Source organism: Oncorhynchus masou, chromosome 29 (assembly GCF_036934945.1).
Source record: "Oncorhynchus masou masou isolate Uvic2021 chromosome 29, UVic_Omas_1.1, whole genome shotgun sequence".
NCBI classification, from domain to species: domain Eukaryota; kingdom Metazoa; phylum Chordata; class Actinopteri; order Salmoniformes; family Salmonidae; genus Oncorhynchus; species Oncorhynchus masou.
In genome coordinates, this window is record NC_088240.1 from 93,874,303 (window position 1) to 93,892,975 (window position 18,673).

General features: G+C 44.9%; 1 protein-coding gene across 1 annotated transcript in view; it reads left to right on the plus strand.

Annotated features, from left to right (window-relative positions):
* The window catches only part of tgfbr2b (transforming growth factor beta receptor 2b), a 79,136-nt gene extending 67,181 nt beyond the window's left edge, over positions 1-11,955 (plus strand). The window contains exons 9-10 of the mRNA XM_064946894.1: positions 9,223-9,350; positions 10,127-11,955. Coding sequence (XP_064802966.1) covers positions 9,223-9,350; positions 10,127-10,390 — 392 coding nt within the window. The 3' untranslated portion in view covers positions 10,391-11,955. The remainder of the gene's footprint in view (positions 1-9,222; positions 9,351-10,126) is intronic.
* Positions 11,956-18,673: the final 6,718 nt, after the last annotated feature.

An 18,673-nucleotide genomic window follows, 5' to 3' on the forward strand; every position in this document is an offset into this window, starting at 1 on the left:
CTCTTCTGGGAAGGCTTTCCACTAGATGTTGGAACATTGCTGCTATAACAGCCTCCACTCTTCTGGGAAGGCTTTCCACTAGATGTTGGAACATTGCTGCTATAACAGCCTCCTCTTTTCTGGGAAGGCTTTCCACTAGATGTTGGAACATTGCTGCTATAACAGCCTCCTCTCTTCTGGGAAGGCTTTCCACTAGATGTTGGAACATTGCTGCTATAACAGCCTCCTCTCTTCTGGGAAGGCTTTCCACTAGATGTTGGAACATTGCTGCTGTAACAGCCTCTACTCTTCTAGGAAGGCTTTCCACTAGATGTTGGAACATTGCTGCTATAACAGCCTCCTCTCTTCTGGGAAGGCTTTCCACTAGATGTTGGAACATTGCTGCTATAACAGCCTCCTCTTTTCTGGGAAGGCTTTCCACTAGATGTTGGAACATTGCTGCTATAACAGCCTCCTCTCTTCTGGGAAGACTTTCCACTAGATGTTCGAACATTGCTGCTATAACAGCCTCCACTCTTCTAGGAAGGCTTTCCACTAGATGTTGGAACATTGCTGCTATAACAGCCTCCACTCTTCTAGGAAGGCTTTCCACTAGATGTTGGAACATTGCTGCTATAACAGCCTCCACTCTTCTAGGAAGGCTTTCCACTAGATGTTGGAACATTGCTGCGGGGACTTGCTTCCATTCAGCCACAAGAGCATTAGTGAGGTCGGCACTGCTGTTGGGCGATAAGGCCTGGCTCGCAGTCGCCGTTCAATTCATCCCAAAAGTGTTCGATAGGGTTGAGGTCAGGCCAGTCTGCGCAGGCCAGTCAAGTTCTTCCACACTGATCTCGACAAACCATTTCTGTATGGACCTCACTTTGCGCACGGGGACATTGTCATGCTGAAACAGGAAAGGGCCTTCCCCCAAACTGTTGCCACAAAGTTTCAAGCACAGAATCATCTAGAATGTCATTGTGTAGCGTTAACATTTCCCTTCACTGGAACGAAGGGGCCCGAACCATGAAAAACATCCCCAGACCATTATTCCTCCTCCACCAAACTTTACAGTTGGCACTATGCATTGGGGCAGGTAGCGTTCTCCCGGCATTCGCCAAACCCAGATTTGTTTTGTCGGACTGCCAGTTGGTGAAGCTTAGGAACCGAGGACAGACAATCTTTATGCGCTTCACGCTTTAGCGCTTGGTGGGCCCGTTCTGCGAGCTTGTGTGGCCTACCACTTTTGCGGCTGAGCCGTTGTAGCTCCTAGACCACTTCACAGTAACAGCACTTACAGTTGACCGGGGGGGCAGCTCTAGCAGGGCAAAATTTGACGAACTGACTTGTTGACGAGGTGGCATCCTATGACGGTGCCACGTTGAAAGTCACTGAGCTCTTCAGTAAGGCCCATTCTACTGACAATGTTTGTCTATGGAGATTGCATGGCTGTGTGCTCGATTTTATACACCGGTCATCAACGGCTGTGGCTGAAATAGCTGAAACCACTCATTTGAAGCGATGTCCACATCCTACTGTATTTATAGTGTATATGTCACGCCTTGGTCTTGGTATTTTGTGTTTTAGTTAATTAGTTGGTCAGGCCAGGGTGTGACATGGGTTTATTGTTTGTTGTATTCTTAGTGGGGTTTTTTAGTTATTGGGATTACAGCTGATTAGGGGTGTGTGTTACATAGGTTTGGCTGCCTGAGGCGGTTCTCAATCAGAGTCAGGTGATTCTCGTTGTCTCTGATTGGGAACCGTATTTAGGTAGCCTGGGTTTCGCTTTGTATTTCGTGGGTGATTGTTCCTGTCTCTGTGTTAGTTTCACCAGTCAGGCTGTGATAGGTTTCACGTTCCGTTTTGTTGTTTTGTATTTATTCGTTATTTCATGTATAGTTTCGTTGTTTGTTTCACTAATAAACATGAGTAACCAACACGCTGCATTTCGGTCCGACTTTCTTGCGACAAACGAAGAACGTCGTTACAGTATATAACCGTGGGGAGAGTTGACAATTCTATGTCTCAACAGTCAGTGTTTTGAGTTGTGTTCGTGTTGTACAATATCGACCGTTCTCTTCAAGTCTGAACAGGCCTGCTTACAATGATGCTGTCAGCAGAATGAAGTCCGCCTGTTGGCTCTGCTCCTCTGTCTGCAGCTCTACCACAGCTAATGGTCACATTAGCTAACTAGGTCACAATGTGTTAGCCACAAGCTAAAACCTCCATAATATCTCCTATAACTTTCCCTGGGACTGGGAGAAAGATAAGCTCAAGTGTCTGGTGGGGTTATTTTCCATAGTGATGTATTGAGGGTTCTGCTCTCTCTCTCTCTCTCTCTCTCTCTCTCTCTCTCTCTACCTCTCTCTACCTCTCTCTACCTCTCTCTCTACCTCTCTCTCTCTCTCTCTCTCTCTCTCTACCTCTCTCTCTCTCTCTCTCTCTCTCTCTCTCTCTCTCTCTACCTCTCTCTCTCTACCTCTCTCTCTCTACCTCTCTCTACCTCTCTCTACCTCTCTCTACCTCTCTCTCTCTCTCTACCTCTCTCTCTCTCTCTCTCTCTCTACCTCTCTCTCTCTACCTCTCTCTACCTCTCTCTACCTCTCTCTACCTCTCTCTACCTCTCTCTACCTCTCTCTCTACCTCTCTCTCTCTCTCTCTACCTCTCTCTCTCTACCTCTCTCTCTCTCTACCTCTTTCTCTCTCTCTCTCTCTCTCTCTCTACCTCTCTCTCTCTCTACCTCTTTCTCTCTCTCTCTCTACCTCTCTCTCTCTCTACCTCTCTCTCTCTCTCTCTCTACCTTTCTCTCTCTCCCTCTCTCTCTCTCTCTCTCTCTACCTCTCTCTCTCTTGGTTCAGCCAGTAGACCCATGGAGGTTTCAGACAGACGGACAGATCATCTATAAAGGAAACTGTCATAAACCTTGTCCCTACGAGTACTTTTATTGGTGGACCTGGTATTTACTACGCGGCCGGGGCCCCAGTGAGAGAGCAGCTTCGGTCCCTCGTGTGACATCTGTTACCAAAACCACAGAATTCTTCACATAGCTAGCATCTCTCATAGCCAGCATCTCCCAGGCTTGGACAGGACCACGGCAGACCACGGCAGGCAGGGAGGGAGGTTGGCAGGGAGGAGGCAGGCAGACAGGGAGGGGGGCAGACAGACAGACAGGGAGGGAGGCTGTTAATGAGAAGGTTCCTGTGTATAGCCCTGTTTTACTTGGGTCTGGCTCAGCTGGCTTTCGACTCAGCTGTCCTTGTGTTATCTTCCCTGTGCTGGGGGCCTCTTCCCCTGTGTATACAGGACTGGCTGTGTTATCTTCCCTGTGCTGGGGGCCTCTCCCCTGTGTACAGGACTGGCTGTGTTATCTTCCCTGTGCTGGGGGCCTCTCCCAGGTCAGCCCTCGGTGAATAACTGTTCTCAGGTCAGCCCTCAGTGAATAACTGTTCTCAGGTCAGCCCTCGGTGAATAACTGTTCTCAGGTCAGCCCTCGGTGAATAACTGTTCTGAGGTCAGCCCTCGGTGAATAACTGTTCTCAGGTCAGCCCTCGGTGAATAACTGTTCTGAGGTCAGACCTCGGTGAATAACTGTTCTCAGGTCAGACCTCGGTGAATAACTGTTCTGAGGTCAGCCCTCGGTGAATAACTGTTCTGAGGTCAGACCTCGGTGAATAACTGTTCTCAAGTCAGCCCTCGGTGAATAACTGTTCTCAGGTCAGCCCTCGGTGAATAACTGTTCTGAGGTCAGCCCTCGGTGAATAACTGTTCTCAGGTCAGCCCTCGGTGAATAACTGTTCTCAAGTCAGACCTCGGTGAATAACTGTTCTCGGGTCAGCCCTCGGTGAATAACTGTTCTCAGGTCAGACCTCGGTGAATAACTGTTCTCAGGTCAGCCCTCGGTGAATAACTGTTCTCAGGTCAGACCTCGGTGAATAACTGTTCTCAGGTCAGACCTCGGTGAATAACTGTTCTCAGGTCAGACCTCGGTGAATAACTGTTCTGAGGTCAGCCCTCGGTGAATAACTGTTCTGAGGTCAGCCCTCGGTGAATAACTGTTCTGAGGTCAGCCCTCGGTGAATAACTGTTCTGAGGTCAGCCCTCGGTGAATAACTGTTCTGAGGTCAGACCTCGGTGAATAACTGTTCTGAGGTCAGCCCTCGGTGAATAGCTGTTCTGAGGTCAGCCCTCGGTGAATAGCTGTTCTCAGGTCAGCCCTCGGTGAATAACTGTTCTGAGGTCAGCCCTCGGTGAATAACTGTTCTCAGGTCAGCCCTCGGTGAATAACTGTTCTCAGGTCAGCCCTCGGTGAATAGCTGTTCTCGGGTCAGCCCTCTGTGAATAACTGTTCTCAGGTCAGCCCTCGGTGAATAACTGTTCTCAGGTCAGCCCTCGGTGAATAGCTGTTCTCAGGTCAGCCCTCGGTGAATAACTGTTCTCAGGTCAGCCCTCGGTGAATAGCTGTTCTCAGGTCAGCCCTCGGTGAATAACTGTTCTCAGGTCAGCCCTCGGTGAATAGCTGTTCTCAGGTCAGCCCTCGGTGAATAACTGTTCTCAGGTCAGCCCTCGGTGAATAACTGTTCTCAGGTCAGCCCTCGGTGAATAACTGTTCTCAGGTCAGCCCTCGGTGAATAACTGTTCTGAGGTCAGACCTCGATGAATAACTGTTCTCAGGTCAGACCTCGGTGAATAACTGTTCTCAGGTCAGCCCTCGGTGAATAACTGTTCTCAGGTCAGACCTCGGTGAATAACTGTTCTCAGGTCAGCCCTCGGTGAATAACTGTTCTCAGGTCAGCCCTCGGTGAATAACTGTTCTCAGGTCAGCCCTCGGTGAATAGCTGTTCTCAGGTCAGCCCTCGGTGAATAACTGTTCTCGGGTCAGCCCTCGGTGAATAACTGTTCTGAGGTCAGCCCTCGGTGAATAACTGTTCTCAGGTCAGCCCTCGGTGAATAGCTGTTCTCAGGTCAGCCCTCGGTGAATAACTGTTCTCAGGTCAGCCCTCGGTGAATAACTGTTCTCAGGTCAGACCTCGGTGAATAACTGTTCTCGGGTCAGCCCTCGGTGAATAGCTGTTCTCAGGTCAGCCCTCGGTGAATAACTGTTCTCAGGTCAGCCCTCGGTGAATAACTGTTCTGAGGTCAGCCCTCGGTGAATAACTGTTCTCAGGTCAGACCTCGGTGAATAACTGTTCTCAGGTCAGCCCTCGGTGAATAACTGTTCTCAGGTCAGCCCTCGGTGAATAACTGTTCTCAGGTCAGGTAAACAGCTGGGCTATTTATTCCGTTTCAGCAGAAACACAGCAGGTCTTCAAATAGAGGAGAACCGAAGGAGCAGCAGAAATAACTAGATCCCACAGTCTGGGTCTGTGTCCAAGAACCGCCCTGTTTCATAATGTAGTGCACTACTTTAGACCAGAGCCCCCATATGCTATATAGGGAATAGGGCACCATTCAGGGGACACTCCCTGGGTGTGTTCTGTTTAAAAGAAGCTGAAACAGAACAGGGGGGGGAACAGGGCATGTCTACTTGTCAAAAAACAGGATGTGTTGGGCTTGTGGAGTCAGCTTCTTCTGTAGGGTCCCCGGCCCGATCCCTGACCTCGCGGGGTTTCCTGTCCGACCGGGACCGGGGTTCCATTCTGGCCTCTCCACTTCCTGTGGGTCCACACAGCGATTCAGGACCCTGACGTACTGAAGGACCTGACTGTAACAGGCTCGTAGTGTAACTCTGTAACACACCAGTCAAGGACCTTGTTCTGTACTGGTCCAACCAAGCTGTTGATGGACCTCTGTGACCTTCCTGACCTCTGTGACCTCTACCTGACTGGGTGTTCCTGACCTCTGTGACCTCTCCTGGAGGATACCTCTACCTGACTGGGTGTTCCTGACCTCTGTGACCTCTCCTGGAGGATACCTCTACCTGACTGGGTGTTCCTGACCTCTGTGACCTCTCCTGGGGGATATACCTCTACCTGACTGGGTGTTCCTGACCTCTGTGACCTCTCCTGGAGGATACCTCTACCTGACTGGGTGTTCCTGACCTCTGTGACCTCTCCTGGAGGATACCTCTACCTGACTGGGTGTTCCTGACCTCTGTGACCTCTCTTGGACGATACCTCTACCTGACTGGGTGTTCTTGACCTCTGTGACCTCTCCTGGAGTATACCTCTACCTGACTGGGTGTTCCTGACCTCTGTGACCTCTCCTGGACGATACATCTACCTGACTGGGTGTTCTTGATCTCTGTGACCTCTCCTGGACGATACCTCTACCTGACTGGGTGTTCCTGACCTCTGTGACCTCTCTTGGACGATACCTCTACCTGACTGGGTGTTCTTGACCTCTGTGACCTCTCCTGGAGGATACCTCTACCTGACTGGGTGTTCCTGACCTCTGTGACCTCTCCTGGACGATACATCTACCTGACTGGGTGTTCTTGATCTCTGTGACCTCTCCTGGACGATACCTCTACCTGACTGGGTGTTCCTGACCTCTGTGACCTCTCCTGGAGGATACCTCTACCTGACTGGGTGTTCCTGACCTCTGTGACCTCTCCTGGACGATACCTCTACCTGACTGGCTGTTCCTGACCTCTGTGACCTCTCCTGGACGATACCTCTACCTGACTGGGTGTTCCTGACCTCTGTGACCTCTCCTGGACGATACCTCTACCTGACTGGGTGTTCCTGACCTCTGTGACCTCTCCTGGAGGATGTAACACACTGCCCTGTGAATTATATTCCTTTAGATTGGGTCATTTTTGCATTGGGTTCAGTTTGAGAAATCTTATATCTGGTGTTCTGCTTGTCTCTAATGAAGGTCTTCAGTCTGTGCCCTTGTGCCTCCCTTCACTGGTCCTAGATCAGCTGTTAGTTAACACTATGAACCTGACACAGCACCACAGACTGGTCCTAGATCAGCTGTTAGTTAACACTAATGAACCTGACACAGCACCACAGACTGGTCCTAGATCAGCTGTTAGCTAACACTAATGAACCTGACACAGACAGCACTACAGACTGTGGGATCTGTTCCTAGATCAGCTGTTAGTTAACACTATGCACCTGACAGAGACAGCACCACAGACTGGTCCTAGATCAGCTGTTAGTTAACAGTTTGCACCTGACACAGCACCACAGACTGGTCCTAGATCAGCTGTTAGTTAACACTATGCACCTGACACAGCACCAGAGACTGGTCCTAGATCAGCTGTTAGTTAACACTATGAACCTGACACAGCAGCACAGACTGTGGGATCTGTTCCTAGATCAGCTGTTAGTTAACACTATGAACCTGACACAGACAGCACCACAGACTGGTCCTAGATCAGCTGTTAGTTAACACTATGCACCTGACACAGCACCACAGACTGGTCCTAGATCAGCTGTTAGTTAACACTAATGAACCTGACACAGACAGCACCACAGACTGTGGGATCTGTTCCTAGATCAGCTGTTAGTTAACACTATGAACCTGACACAGACAGCACCACAGACTGTGGGATCTGTTCCTAGATCAGCTGTTAGTTAACACTAATGAACCTGACACAGACAGCACTTCATGCTGTGAAACCATCACACTTTGCAGCCGTTGTGAGTTCAGTTTCATGAGGTCTGGACGATATCCCAGAACTTTTTATACTCTTTGGCCCGGGATGGAATGATCTTTCCATTTCCTTCAACTGTTTTTCAGCGTGAAAACATAATACAGCTAATTAGAGTTGTAATGTTTTCAATGGGTTGTGGATTTCTGAGTTTTTGGGGGGCTAATTGCTTGTTAAGTGAAAGTTTGTTGATTCCAGTAATGATCACAAGAGAAGTGCCAGGCCACAACTTTGTTCCCAAACAAGAATCATCAAAACATATTTTATATTCTCCATATTCAGCACGTCTGTTGCCAATGCCCTAAATCTATCCCCTACTATAACATAACATTACAACAGCTCTCTATATTAACTCTACTATAACATTACAACAGCTCTCTATATTAACTCTACGATAACATTACAACAGCTCTCTATATTAACTCTAATAAGACATAACATTACAACAACTCTCTATATTAACTCTACTGTAACATTACAAGAGTTCTCTATATTAACTCTACGATAACATTACAAGAGTTCTCTATATTAACTCTACTATAACATTACAACAGCTCTCTATATTAACTCTACTGTAACATAACATTACAACAGCTCTCTATATTAACTCTACTATAACATTACAACAGCTCTCTATATTAACTCTACTGTAACATTACAACAGCTCTCTATATTAACTCTACTATAACATTACAACAGCTCTCTATATTAACTTTACAATGACATTACAACAGCTCTCTATATTAACTCTACTGTAACATTAAAACAGCTCTTTATATTAGCTCTACTATAACATTACAACAGCTCTCTATATTAACTCTACTGTAACATAACATTACAACAGCTCTCTATAGTAACTCTACTATAACATAACATTACATGCTGTAGGTATCCATAACCTCACATGATGCTGTCTGAAGCTGAGCTTTATACTGTAGATGTTTTAAAAATGGGTGGATTTCAAATCACATGTTATTTGTCACATACACACATGGCTAGCAGATGTTCATGTGAGTGTAGCGAAACACCTGTGACCTGACAGATGATGGCTGTGGTTTGTGGTGTTGATTTGTTTGGCTGTGTTTGTTTGTGTTACAGATGTAAGTTGATTGGTTGTGTCTTTCTGTGTTCCAGAGGTGATCTAATTTGTTGACTCTCTCTGTGTTCCAGAGGTGATCTAATTGGTTGTCTCTCTCTGTGTTCCAGAGGTGATCTAATTGGTTGTCTCTCTCTGTGTGTTCCAGAGGTGATCTAAAAGGTTGTCTCTCTGTGTGTGTTCCAGAGGTGATCTAATTGGTTGTCTCTCTGTGTGTTCCAGAGGTGATCCAATTGGTTGTCTCTCTATGTGTGTTCCAGAGGTGATCTAATTGGTTGACTCTCTCTGTGTGTTCCAGAGGTGATCTAATTGGTTGTCTCTCTGTGTGTTCCAGAGGTGATCTAATTGGTTGACTCTGTGTGTTCCAGAGGTGATCTAATTGGTTGACTCTGTGTGTTCCAGAGGTGATCTAATTGGTTGTCTCTCTGTGTGTTCCAGAGGTGATCTGATTGGTTGTCTCTCTCTGTGTTCCAGAGGTGATCTGATTGGTTGTCTCTCTCTGTGTTCCAGAGGTGATCTGATTGGTTGTCTCTCTCTGTGTTCCAGAGGTGAAGGACTATGAACCTCCATATGGCTGTAAAGTTCAGATGCATCCTGGTGTGGAGAGCATGAAGGATCACCTCCTCAGAGACAGAGGAAGACCTGAGATCCCAGACAGCTGGATCAACCACCAGGTAACAGACTAGGAGAGACACACACACTCTCTTTCTTTCTTGCTCTCTCTCGCTCTCTCTTCCTTCCCTCCCTCTCTCTCTCTCTCTCTCCCTCTCTCTGTTCCCTCCCTCTCTCTGTTCCCTCCCTCTCTCTCTTCCCTCCCTCTCCTTCTTCCCTCCCTCTCTCTCTCCCCCTCTCTCTCTTCCTTCCCTCCCTCTCTCTCTTCCCTCCCTCTCTCTCTCCCCCTCTCTCTCTTCCTTCCCTCCCTCTCTCTCTCTCTCTCTCCCTCTCTCTGTTCCCTCCCTCTCTCTCTTCCCTCCCTCTCTCTCTCCCCCTCTCTCTCTTCCTTCCCTCCCTCTCTCTCTTCCCTCCCTCTCTCTCTCCCCCTCTCTCTCTTTCTTCCCTCCTCTCTCTCTCTTCCCTCCCCCCCTCTCTCTTTCTTCCCTCCTCTCTCCCTCTCTCTCTCCCTCTTGACCTACCTACCTACCTACCTACAGTACCTACCTACCTACCTACCTACCTACCTACAGTACCTACCTACCTACCTACCTACCTACCTACCTACCTGCCTGCCTACCTACCTACCTACCTACCTACAGTACCTACCTAACTACCTACCTACCTACAGTACCTACCTACCTACCTACCTACCTACCTACCTACCTGCCTATCTCTCTCTCTAACCTCTCTTTCTTTCTCATTCACTCACACACATCAAATCCTATGTATATGTCTCAGTGCTAGGTCAGTAGCTAGGCTATAATTCTCTGCTCCTGTTGTCTACCTCCTCCTACAGGGCATAGCCATAGTGTGCGGCTCCATAGAGGAGTGTTGGGACCACGACCCGGAGGCCAGGCTCACAGCCCAGTGCGTGGCCGAACGCTTCAGCGAGATAGAAGACGAGATGGAGAAACTGTCCAGCCGCAGCAGCTCGGACGAGAAGATACCAGCGGAGGAACGGAAGATACCGACAATACCCGAAGAAGAACGACCGACGATAGCAGAACAGATGGAAGAGGTCAAAGTAGTGGTGGAGAGCTCTGTGAGCGATGAGAAGTGAGGGAAGGGAGAGAGAGAGGACATGGAACCCAGGACTAGAATGTCCGTATGTCACAAACACACCACTCACGTTGCTATGGGAACTAAACAGCCACACCCAGACAAACAGGCCACACCTGGCAGATAGCCAGGACAGTGAATGTACTGTATTACTGTACTGTACTGCTTATACTCTTCTGTATTGTATTACCAGAATACATACAGTATTTATACTGTATAAAATAAGTATATACCGTTTACAGTATTTGGATGTACTGTACTGTATTATATTGGAGGTTTACCCACTGAAGAGGACAGGACATGACAATGGAAGAGATTATAGCCAAAGACTGAGATTACAGGACATGACAATGGAAGAGATTATAACCAAAGACTGAGATTACAGGACATGACAATGGAAGAGATTATAACCAAAGACTGAAATTACAGGACATGACAATGGAAGAGATTATAACCAAAGACTGAGATTACAGGACATGACAATGGAAGAGATTATAACCAAAGACTGAGATTACAGGACATGACAATGCAAGAGATTATAACCAAAGACTGAAATTACAGGACATGACAATGGAAGAGATTATAACCAAAGACTGAGATTACAGGACATGACAATGGAAGAGATTATAACCAAAGACTGAGATTACAGGATATGACAATGGAAGAGATTATAACTAAAGACTGAGATTACAGAACATGACAATGGAAGAGATTATAACCAAAGACTGAGATTACAGGATATGACAATGGAAGAGATTATAACCAAAGACTGAGATTACAGGACATGACAATGGAAGAGATTATAACCAAAGACTGAGATTACAGGACATGACAATGGAAGATTATAACCAAAGACTGAGATTACAGGACATGACAATGGAAGAGATTATAACCAAAGACTGAGATTACAGGACATGACAATGGAAGAGATTATAACCAAAGACTGAGATTACAGGACATGACAATGGAAGAGATTATAACCAAAGACTGAGATTACAGAACATGACAATGGAAGATATTATAACCAAAGACTGAGATTACAGGACATGACAATGGAAGAGATTATAACCAAAGACTGAGATTACAGGACATGACAATGGAAGATATTATAACCAAAGACTGAGATTACAGGACATGACAATGGAAGAGATTATAACCAAAGACTGAGATTACAGAACATGACAATGGAAGAGATTATAACCAAAGACTGAGATTACAGGACATGACAATGGAAGAGATTATAACCAAAGACTGAGATTACAGGACATGACAATGGAAGAGATTATAACCAAAGACTGAGATTACAGGACATGACAATGGAAGAGATTATAACCAAAGACTGAGATTACAGGACATGACAATGGAAGAGATTATAACCAAAGACTGAGATTACAGGACATGACAATGGAAGAGATTATAACCAAAGACTGAGATTACAGGATATGACAATGGAAGAGATTATAACTAAAGACTGAGATTAATAATGTTCCTGTATTCTAACATGTTGGGGGAGTAGGGTAATGTATTCTAACATGTTGGGGGAGTGGGGTAATGTATTCTAACATGTTGGGGGAGTGGGGTAATGTTCCTGTATTCTAACATGTTGGGGGAGTGGGGTAATGTTCCTGTATTCTAACATGTTGGGGGAGTGGGGTAATGTATTCTAACATGTTGGGGGAGTGGGGTAATGTTCCTGTATTCTAACATGTTGGGGGAGTGGGGTAATGTTCCTGTATTCTAACATGTTGGGGGAGTGGGGTAATGTTCCTGTATTCTAACATGTTGGGGGAGTGGGGTAATGTTCCTGTATTCTAACATGTTGGGGGAGTGGGGTAATGTTCCTGTATTCTAACATGTTGGGGGAGTGGGGTAATGTATTCTAACATGTTGGGGGAGTGGGGTAATGTTCCTGTATTCTAACATGTTGGGGGAGTGGGGTAATGTTCCTGTATTCTAACATGTTGGGGGAGTGGGGTAATGTTCCTGTATTCTAACATGTTGGGGGAGTGGGGTAATGTTCCTGTATTCTAACATGTTGGGGGAGTGGGGTAATGTTCCTGTATTCTAACATGTTGGGGGAGTGGGGTAATGTATTCTAACATGTTGGGGGAGTGGGGTAATGTATTCTAACATGTTGGGGGAGTGGGGTAATGTTCCTGTATTCTAACATGTTGGGGGAGTGGGGTAATGTTCCTGTATTCTAACATGTTGGGGGAGTGGGGTAATGTTCCTGTATTCTAACATGTTGGGGGAGTGGGGTAATGTTCCTGTATTCTAACATGTTGGGGGAGTGGGGTAATGTTCCTGTATTCTAACATGTTGGGGGAGTGGGGTAATGTATTCTAACATGTTGGGGGAGTGGGGTAATGTTCCTGTATTCTAACATGTTGGGGGAGTGGGGTAATGTATTCTAACATGTTGGGGGAGTGGGGTAATGTTCCTGTATTCTAACATGTTGGGGGAGTGGGGTAATGTATTCTAACATGTTGGGGGAGTGGGGTAATGTTCCTGTATTCTAACATGTTGGGGGAGTGGGGTAATGTTCCTGTATTCTAACATGTTGGGGGAGTGGGGTAATGTTCCTGTATTCTAACATGTTGGGGGAGTGGGGTAATGTATTCTAACATGTTGGGGGAGTGGGGTAATGTATTCTAACATGTTGGGGGAGTGGGGTAATGTATTCTAACATGTTGGGGGAGTGGGGTCATGTCCCTGTATTCTAACATGTTGGGGGAGTGGGGTAATGTTCCTGTATTCTAACATGTTGGGGGAGTGGGGTAATGTATTCTAACATGTTGGGGGAGTGGGGTAATGTATTCTAACATGTTGGGGGAGTGGGGTAATGTTCCTGTATTCTAACATGTTGGGGGAGTGGGGTAATGTTCCTGTATTCTAACATGTTGGGGGAGTGGGGTAATGTGTTCTAACATGTTGGGGGAGTGGGGTAATGTATTCTAACATGTTGGGGGAGTGGGGTAATGTGTTCTAACATGTTGGGGGAGTGGGGTAATGTTCCTGTATTCTAACATGTTGGGGGAGTGGGGTAATGTTCCTGTATTCTAACATGTTGGGGGAGTGGGGTAATGTTCCTGTATTCTAACATGTTGGGGGAGTGGGGTAATGTGTTCTAACATGTTGGGGGAGTGGGGTAATGTATTCTAACATGTTGGGGGAGTGGGGTAATGTGTTCTAACATGTTGGGGGAGTGGGGTAATGTATTCTAACATGTTGGGGGAGTAGGGTAATGTTCCTGTATTCTAACATGTTGGGGGAGTGGGGTAATGTTCCTGTATTCTAACATGTTGGGGGAGTGGGGTAATGTTCCTGTATTCTAACATGTTGGGGGAGTGGGGTAATGTATTCTAACATGTTGGGGGAGTGGGGTAATGTTCCTGTATTCTAACATGTTGGGGGAGTGGGGTAATGTTCCTGTATTCTAACATGTTGGGGGAGTAGGGTAATGTATTCTAACATGTTGGGGGAGTGGGGTAATGTATTCTAACATGTTGGGGGAGTAGGGTAATGTATTCTAACATGTTGGGGGAGTGGGGTAATGTTCCTGTATTCTAACATGTTGGGGGAGTGGGGTAATGTTCCTGTATTCTAACATGTGGGGTAATGAATTGACAGGTCTGTGTAATAATGTAATAATGAGCCATATTGTAACAGAAATGATGATGACGTGGAGCTCTATTCACACAAGGATTGTATGTACAGTGTGTGTGTGTGTGTGTGTGTGTGTGTGTGTGTGTGTGTGTGTGTGTGTGTGTGTGTGTGTGTGTGTGTGTGTGTGTGCGTGTGCGCATGCGTGCGTGCGCGTGCGTGCGTGCGTGTGTGTATGTGTGCATTCGTGTGTGTTTTTTTTTGCATAGTAATAGTTTTTACTTGTTAGCCAAATAAACAAGCACATTGTAAATATATATGGAATGTAGCTGTACAGAAAATAATCTCCACTCTGGATGTTGTTGTGGAAGGAGAGGAGCATTTTACACACTCTGTTTGAATAACACATTTAACAGGATCTAGACAAAGATATTTTATCCTTTGTATTTGTAAGATATTGTAAATCTGTTTTATGAATAAAGTATTTCTGTATTTACTCATAAGCATTGTGAATGGCACATTTCAGTGGGGCATTGGTAGTTTAGACCAGTGTGGTCACCAACCTTTTCTGAGTCAAGATCACTTCCTGAGTCCAGATCAGTTTCTGAGTCAAGATCAGTTTCTGAGTCAAGATCACTTCCTGAGTCAAGATCACTTCCTGAGTCAAGATCACTTCCTGAGTCAAGATCACTTCCTGAGTCAAGATCACTTCCTGAGTCAAGATCAGATCCTGAGTCCAGATCAGTTTCTGAGTCAAGATCAGTTTCTGAGTCAAGATCACTTCCTGAGTCAAGATCACTTCCTGAGTCAAGATCACTTCCTGAGTCAAGATCAGTTTCTGAGTCAAGATCAGGTTCTGAGTCAAGATCACTTCCTGAGTCAAGATCACGTCCTGAGTTAAGATCACTTCCTGAGTCAAGATCACTTCCTGAGTCAAGATCAGTTTCTGAGTCAAGATCACTTCCTGAGTCAAGATCACTTCCTGAGTCAAAATGCTGAGATCTACCGCTCTGATTTTTTATTAACATGACTTGAAAAAGGTAAGCCTATGCAACATTAACCAATTAAAAACAGTTCTGTAGCAATTAGGTTTGTACAGTAGGCTATAGGCCCAATAGATTATCACCACATATTGGCTTTGCTTGAAATTACCTGCCAATGCATTGTTGTTCAGGACATTTTTTTTAAATTATATTTCAAAATTTGAGGTAGGGCAGGCTATATCATCACACCGGAAATAGATCCATTGTTGCATTAGGCTATATCATCACACCGGTAATAGATCCATTGTTGCATTAGGCTATATCATCACACCGGTAATAGAGCCATTGTTGCATTAGGCTATATCATCACACCGGAAATAGATCCATTGTTGCATTAGGCTATATCATCACACCGGTAATAGAGCCATTGTTGCATTAGGCTATATCATCACACCGGTAATAGATTCATTGTTGCATTAGACTATATCATCACACCGGTAATAGATCCATTGTTGCATTAGACTATAGCATCACACCGGTAATAGATCCATTGTTGCATTAGGCTATATCATCACACCGGTAATAGATCCATTGTTGCATTAGGCTATATCATCACACCGGTAATAGATCCATTGTTGCATTAGACTATAGCATCACACCGGTAATAGATCCATTGTTGCATTAGGCTATATCATCACACCGGTAATAGATCCATTGTTGCATTAGGCTATATCATCACACCAGTAATAGATCCATTGTTGCAGTAGGCTATATCATCACACCGGTAATAGATCCATTGTTGCATTAGGCTATATCATCACACCGGTAATAGAGCCATTGTTGCATTAGGCTATATCATCACACCGGTAATAGATCCATTGTTGCATTAGGCTATATCATCACACAGGTAATAGATCCATTGTTGCATTAGGCTATATCATCACAACGGTAATAGATCCATTGTTGCATTAGGCTATATCATCACACCAGTAATAGATCCATTGTTGCATTAGGCTATATCATCACACCGGTAATAGATCCATTGTTGCATTAGGCTATATCATCACACCGGTAATAGATCCATTGTTGCATTAGGCTATATCATCACACCGGTAATAGATCCATTGTTGCATTAGGCTATATCATCACACCAATAATAGATCCATTGTTGCATTAGGCTATATCATCACACCGGTAATAGATCCATTGTTGCATTAGGCTATATCATCACACCAATAATAGATCCATTGTTGCATTAGGCTATATCATCACACCAATAATAGATCCATTGTTGCATTAGGCTATATCATCACACCGGTAATAGATCCATTGTTGCATTAGGCTATATCATCACACCGGTAATAGATCCATTGTTGCATTAGGCTATATCATCACACCAATAATAGATCCATTGTTGCATTAGGCTATATCATCACACCGGTAATAGATACATTGTTGCATTAGGCTATATCATCACACCGGTAATAGATACATTGTTGCATTAGGCTATATCATCACACCGGTAATAGATCCATTGTTGCATTAGGCTATATCATCACACCGGTAATAGATCCATTGTTGCATTAGGCTATATCATCACACCGGAAATAGATCCATTGTTGCATTAGGCTATATCATCACACCGGTAATAGATCCATTGTTGCATTAGGCTATATCATCACACCGGTAATAGAGCCATTGTTGCATTAGGCTATATCATCACACCGGAAATAGATCCATTGTTGCATTAGGCTATATCATCACACCGGTAATAGAGCCATTGTTGCATTAGGCTATATCATCACACCGGTAATAGATTCATTGTTGCATTAGACTATATCATCACACCGGTAATAGATCCATTGTTGCATTAGACTATAGCATCACACCGGTAATAGATCCATTGTTGCATTAGGCTATATCATCACACCGGTAATAGATCCATTGTTGCATTAGGCTATATCATCACACCGGTAATAGATCCATTGTTGCATTAGACTATAGCATCACACCGGTAATAGATCCATTGTTGCATTAGGCTATATCATCACACCGGTAATAGATCCATTGTTGCATTAGGCTATATCATCACACCAGTAATAGATCCATTGTTGCAGTAGGCTATATCATCACACCGGTAATAGATCCATTGTTGCATTAGGCTATATCATCACACCGGTAATAGAGCCATTGTTGCATTAGGCTATATCATCACACCGGTAATAGATCCATTGTTGCATTAGGCTATATCATCACACAGGTAATAGATCCATTGTTGCATTAGGCTATATCATCACAACGGTAATAGATCCATTGTTGCATTAGGCTATATCATCACACCAGTAATAGATCCATTGTTGCATTAGGCTATATCATCACACCGGTAATAGATCCATTGTTGCATTAGGCTATATCATCACACCGGTAATAGATCCATTGTTGCATTAGGCTATATCATCACACCGGTAATAGATCCATTGTTGCATTAGGCTATATCATCACACCAATAATAGATCCATTGTTGCATTAGGCTATATCATCACACCGGTAATAGATCCATTGTTGCATTAGGCTATATCATCACACCAATAATAGATCCATTGTTGCATTAGGCTATATCATCACACCAATAATAGATCCATTGTTGCATTAGGCTATATCATCACACCGGTAATAGATCCATTGTTGCATTAGGCTATATCATCACACCGGTAATAGATCCATTGTTGCATTAGGCTATATCATCACACCAATAATAGATCCATTGTTGCATTAGGCTATATCATCACACCGGTAATAGATACATTGTTGCATTAGGCTATATCATCACACCGGTAATAGATACATTGTTGCATTAGGCTATATCATCACACCGGTAATAGATCCATTGTTGCATTAGGCTATATCATCACACCGGTAATAGATCCATTGTTGCATTACTTGGCACAGCTGATGAAGCACACATTTAAATACTTTGTTTTTTATTTCACTGGGCTGATGGTGCCTGCATCTGAGGGCCCCTATCTCAACATCCCTCCGCTCTCCCTTTCCTCCACTGACTCTGACCAAAACGGGACACCGTCTTCCAGCTGATGACGAAACTCTTGAGTCGCACCGCATTATTTCTGCCTCGTGCCACAAATTCATGTTGTTACTCCTACAAACAGAGAAAGTGAAATATTCCTTGATATTAAAAAAAGACCAAAGCCGCCAATAATAACAACAAGGCCTATAGATCCACTTTCCTCCTCATTCATTACTGCTGCACTGCTTGTTGTAGCGCTTACTGGAAATATGAACAACGCGCATTTTATGGTTTATAAAAGTATTGAATACAAAGTTTTGACAGTGCTGAGTGAAAACTTAAACATGAAGTCACTCATAAAAACAACAGCTCTTTGCTGTATTCGTTGACAGTCTCTTTCAAGTCATGGTTGAACAAGTTTTGAAATCTCACAGTATCAATTTTGCCGGAGCTTTCTGACACGCCTGCTACGTTACTGCAGATTCGGTGATCTGAGCAATCTGATTGGCCAGTGAAAACATGGTACACTTGATTTCCTCTCCAGGCCCACCGGGAAGGCAGAGTTTGTACCTTCAGACACATGAAATGGCAACAGTTTGCCTACCCGGCGCGCAGGGCAGCTGAATTGGCAGCGTCTACCCTCAACAGCCCGAGACAACAACACAAAATAGGA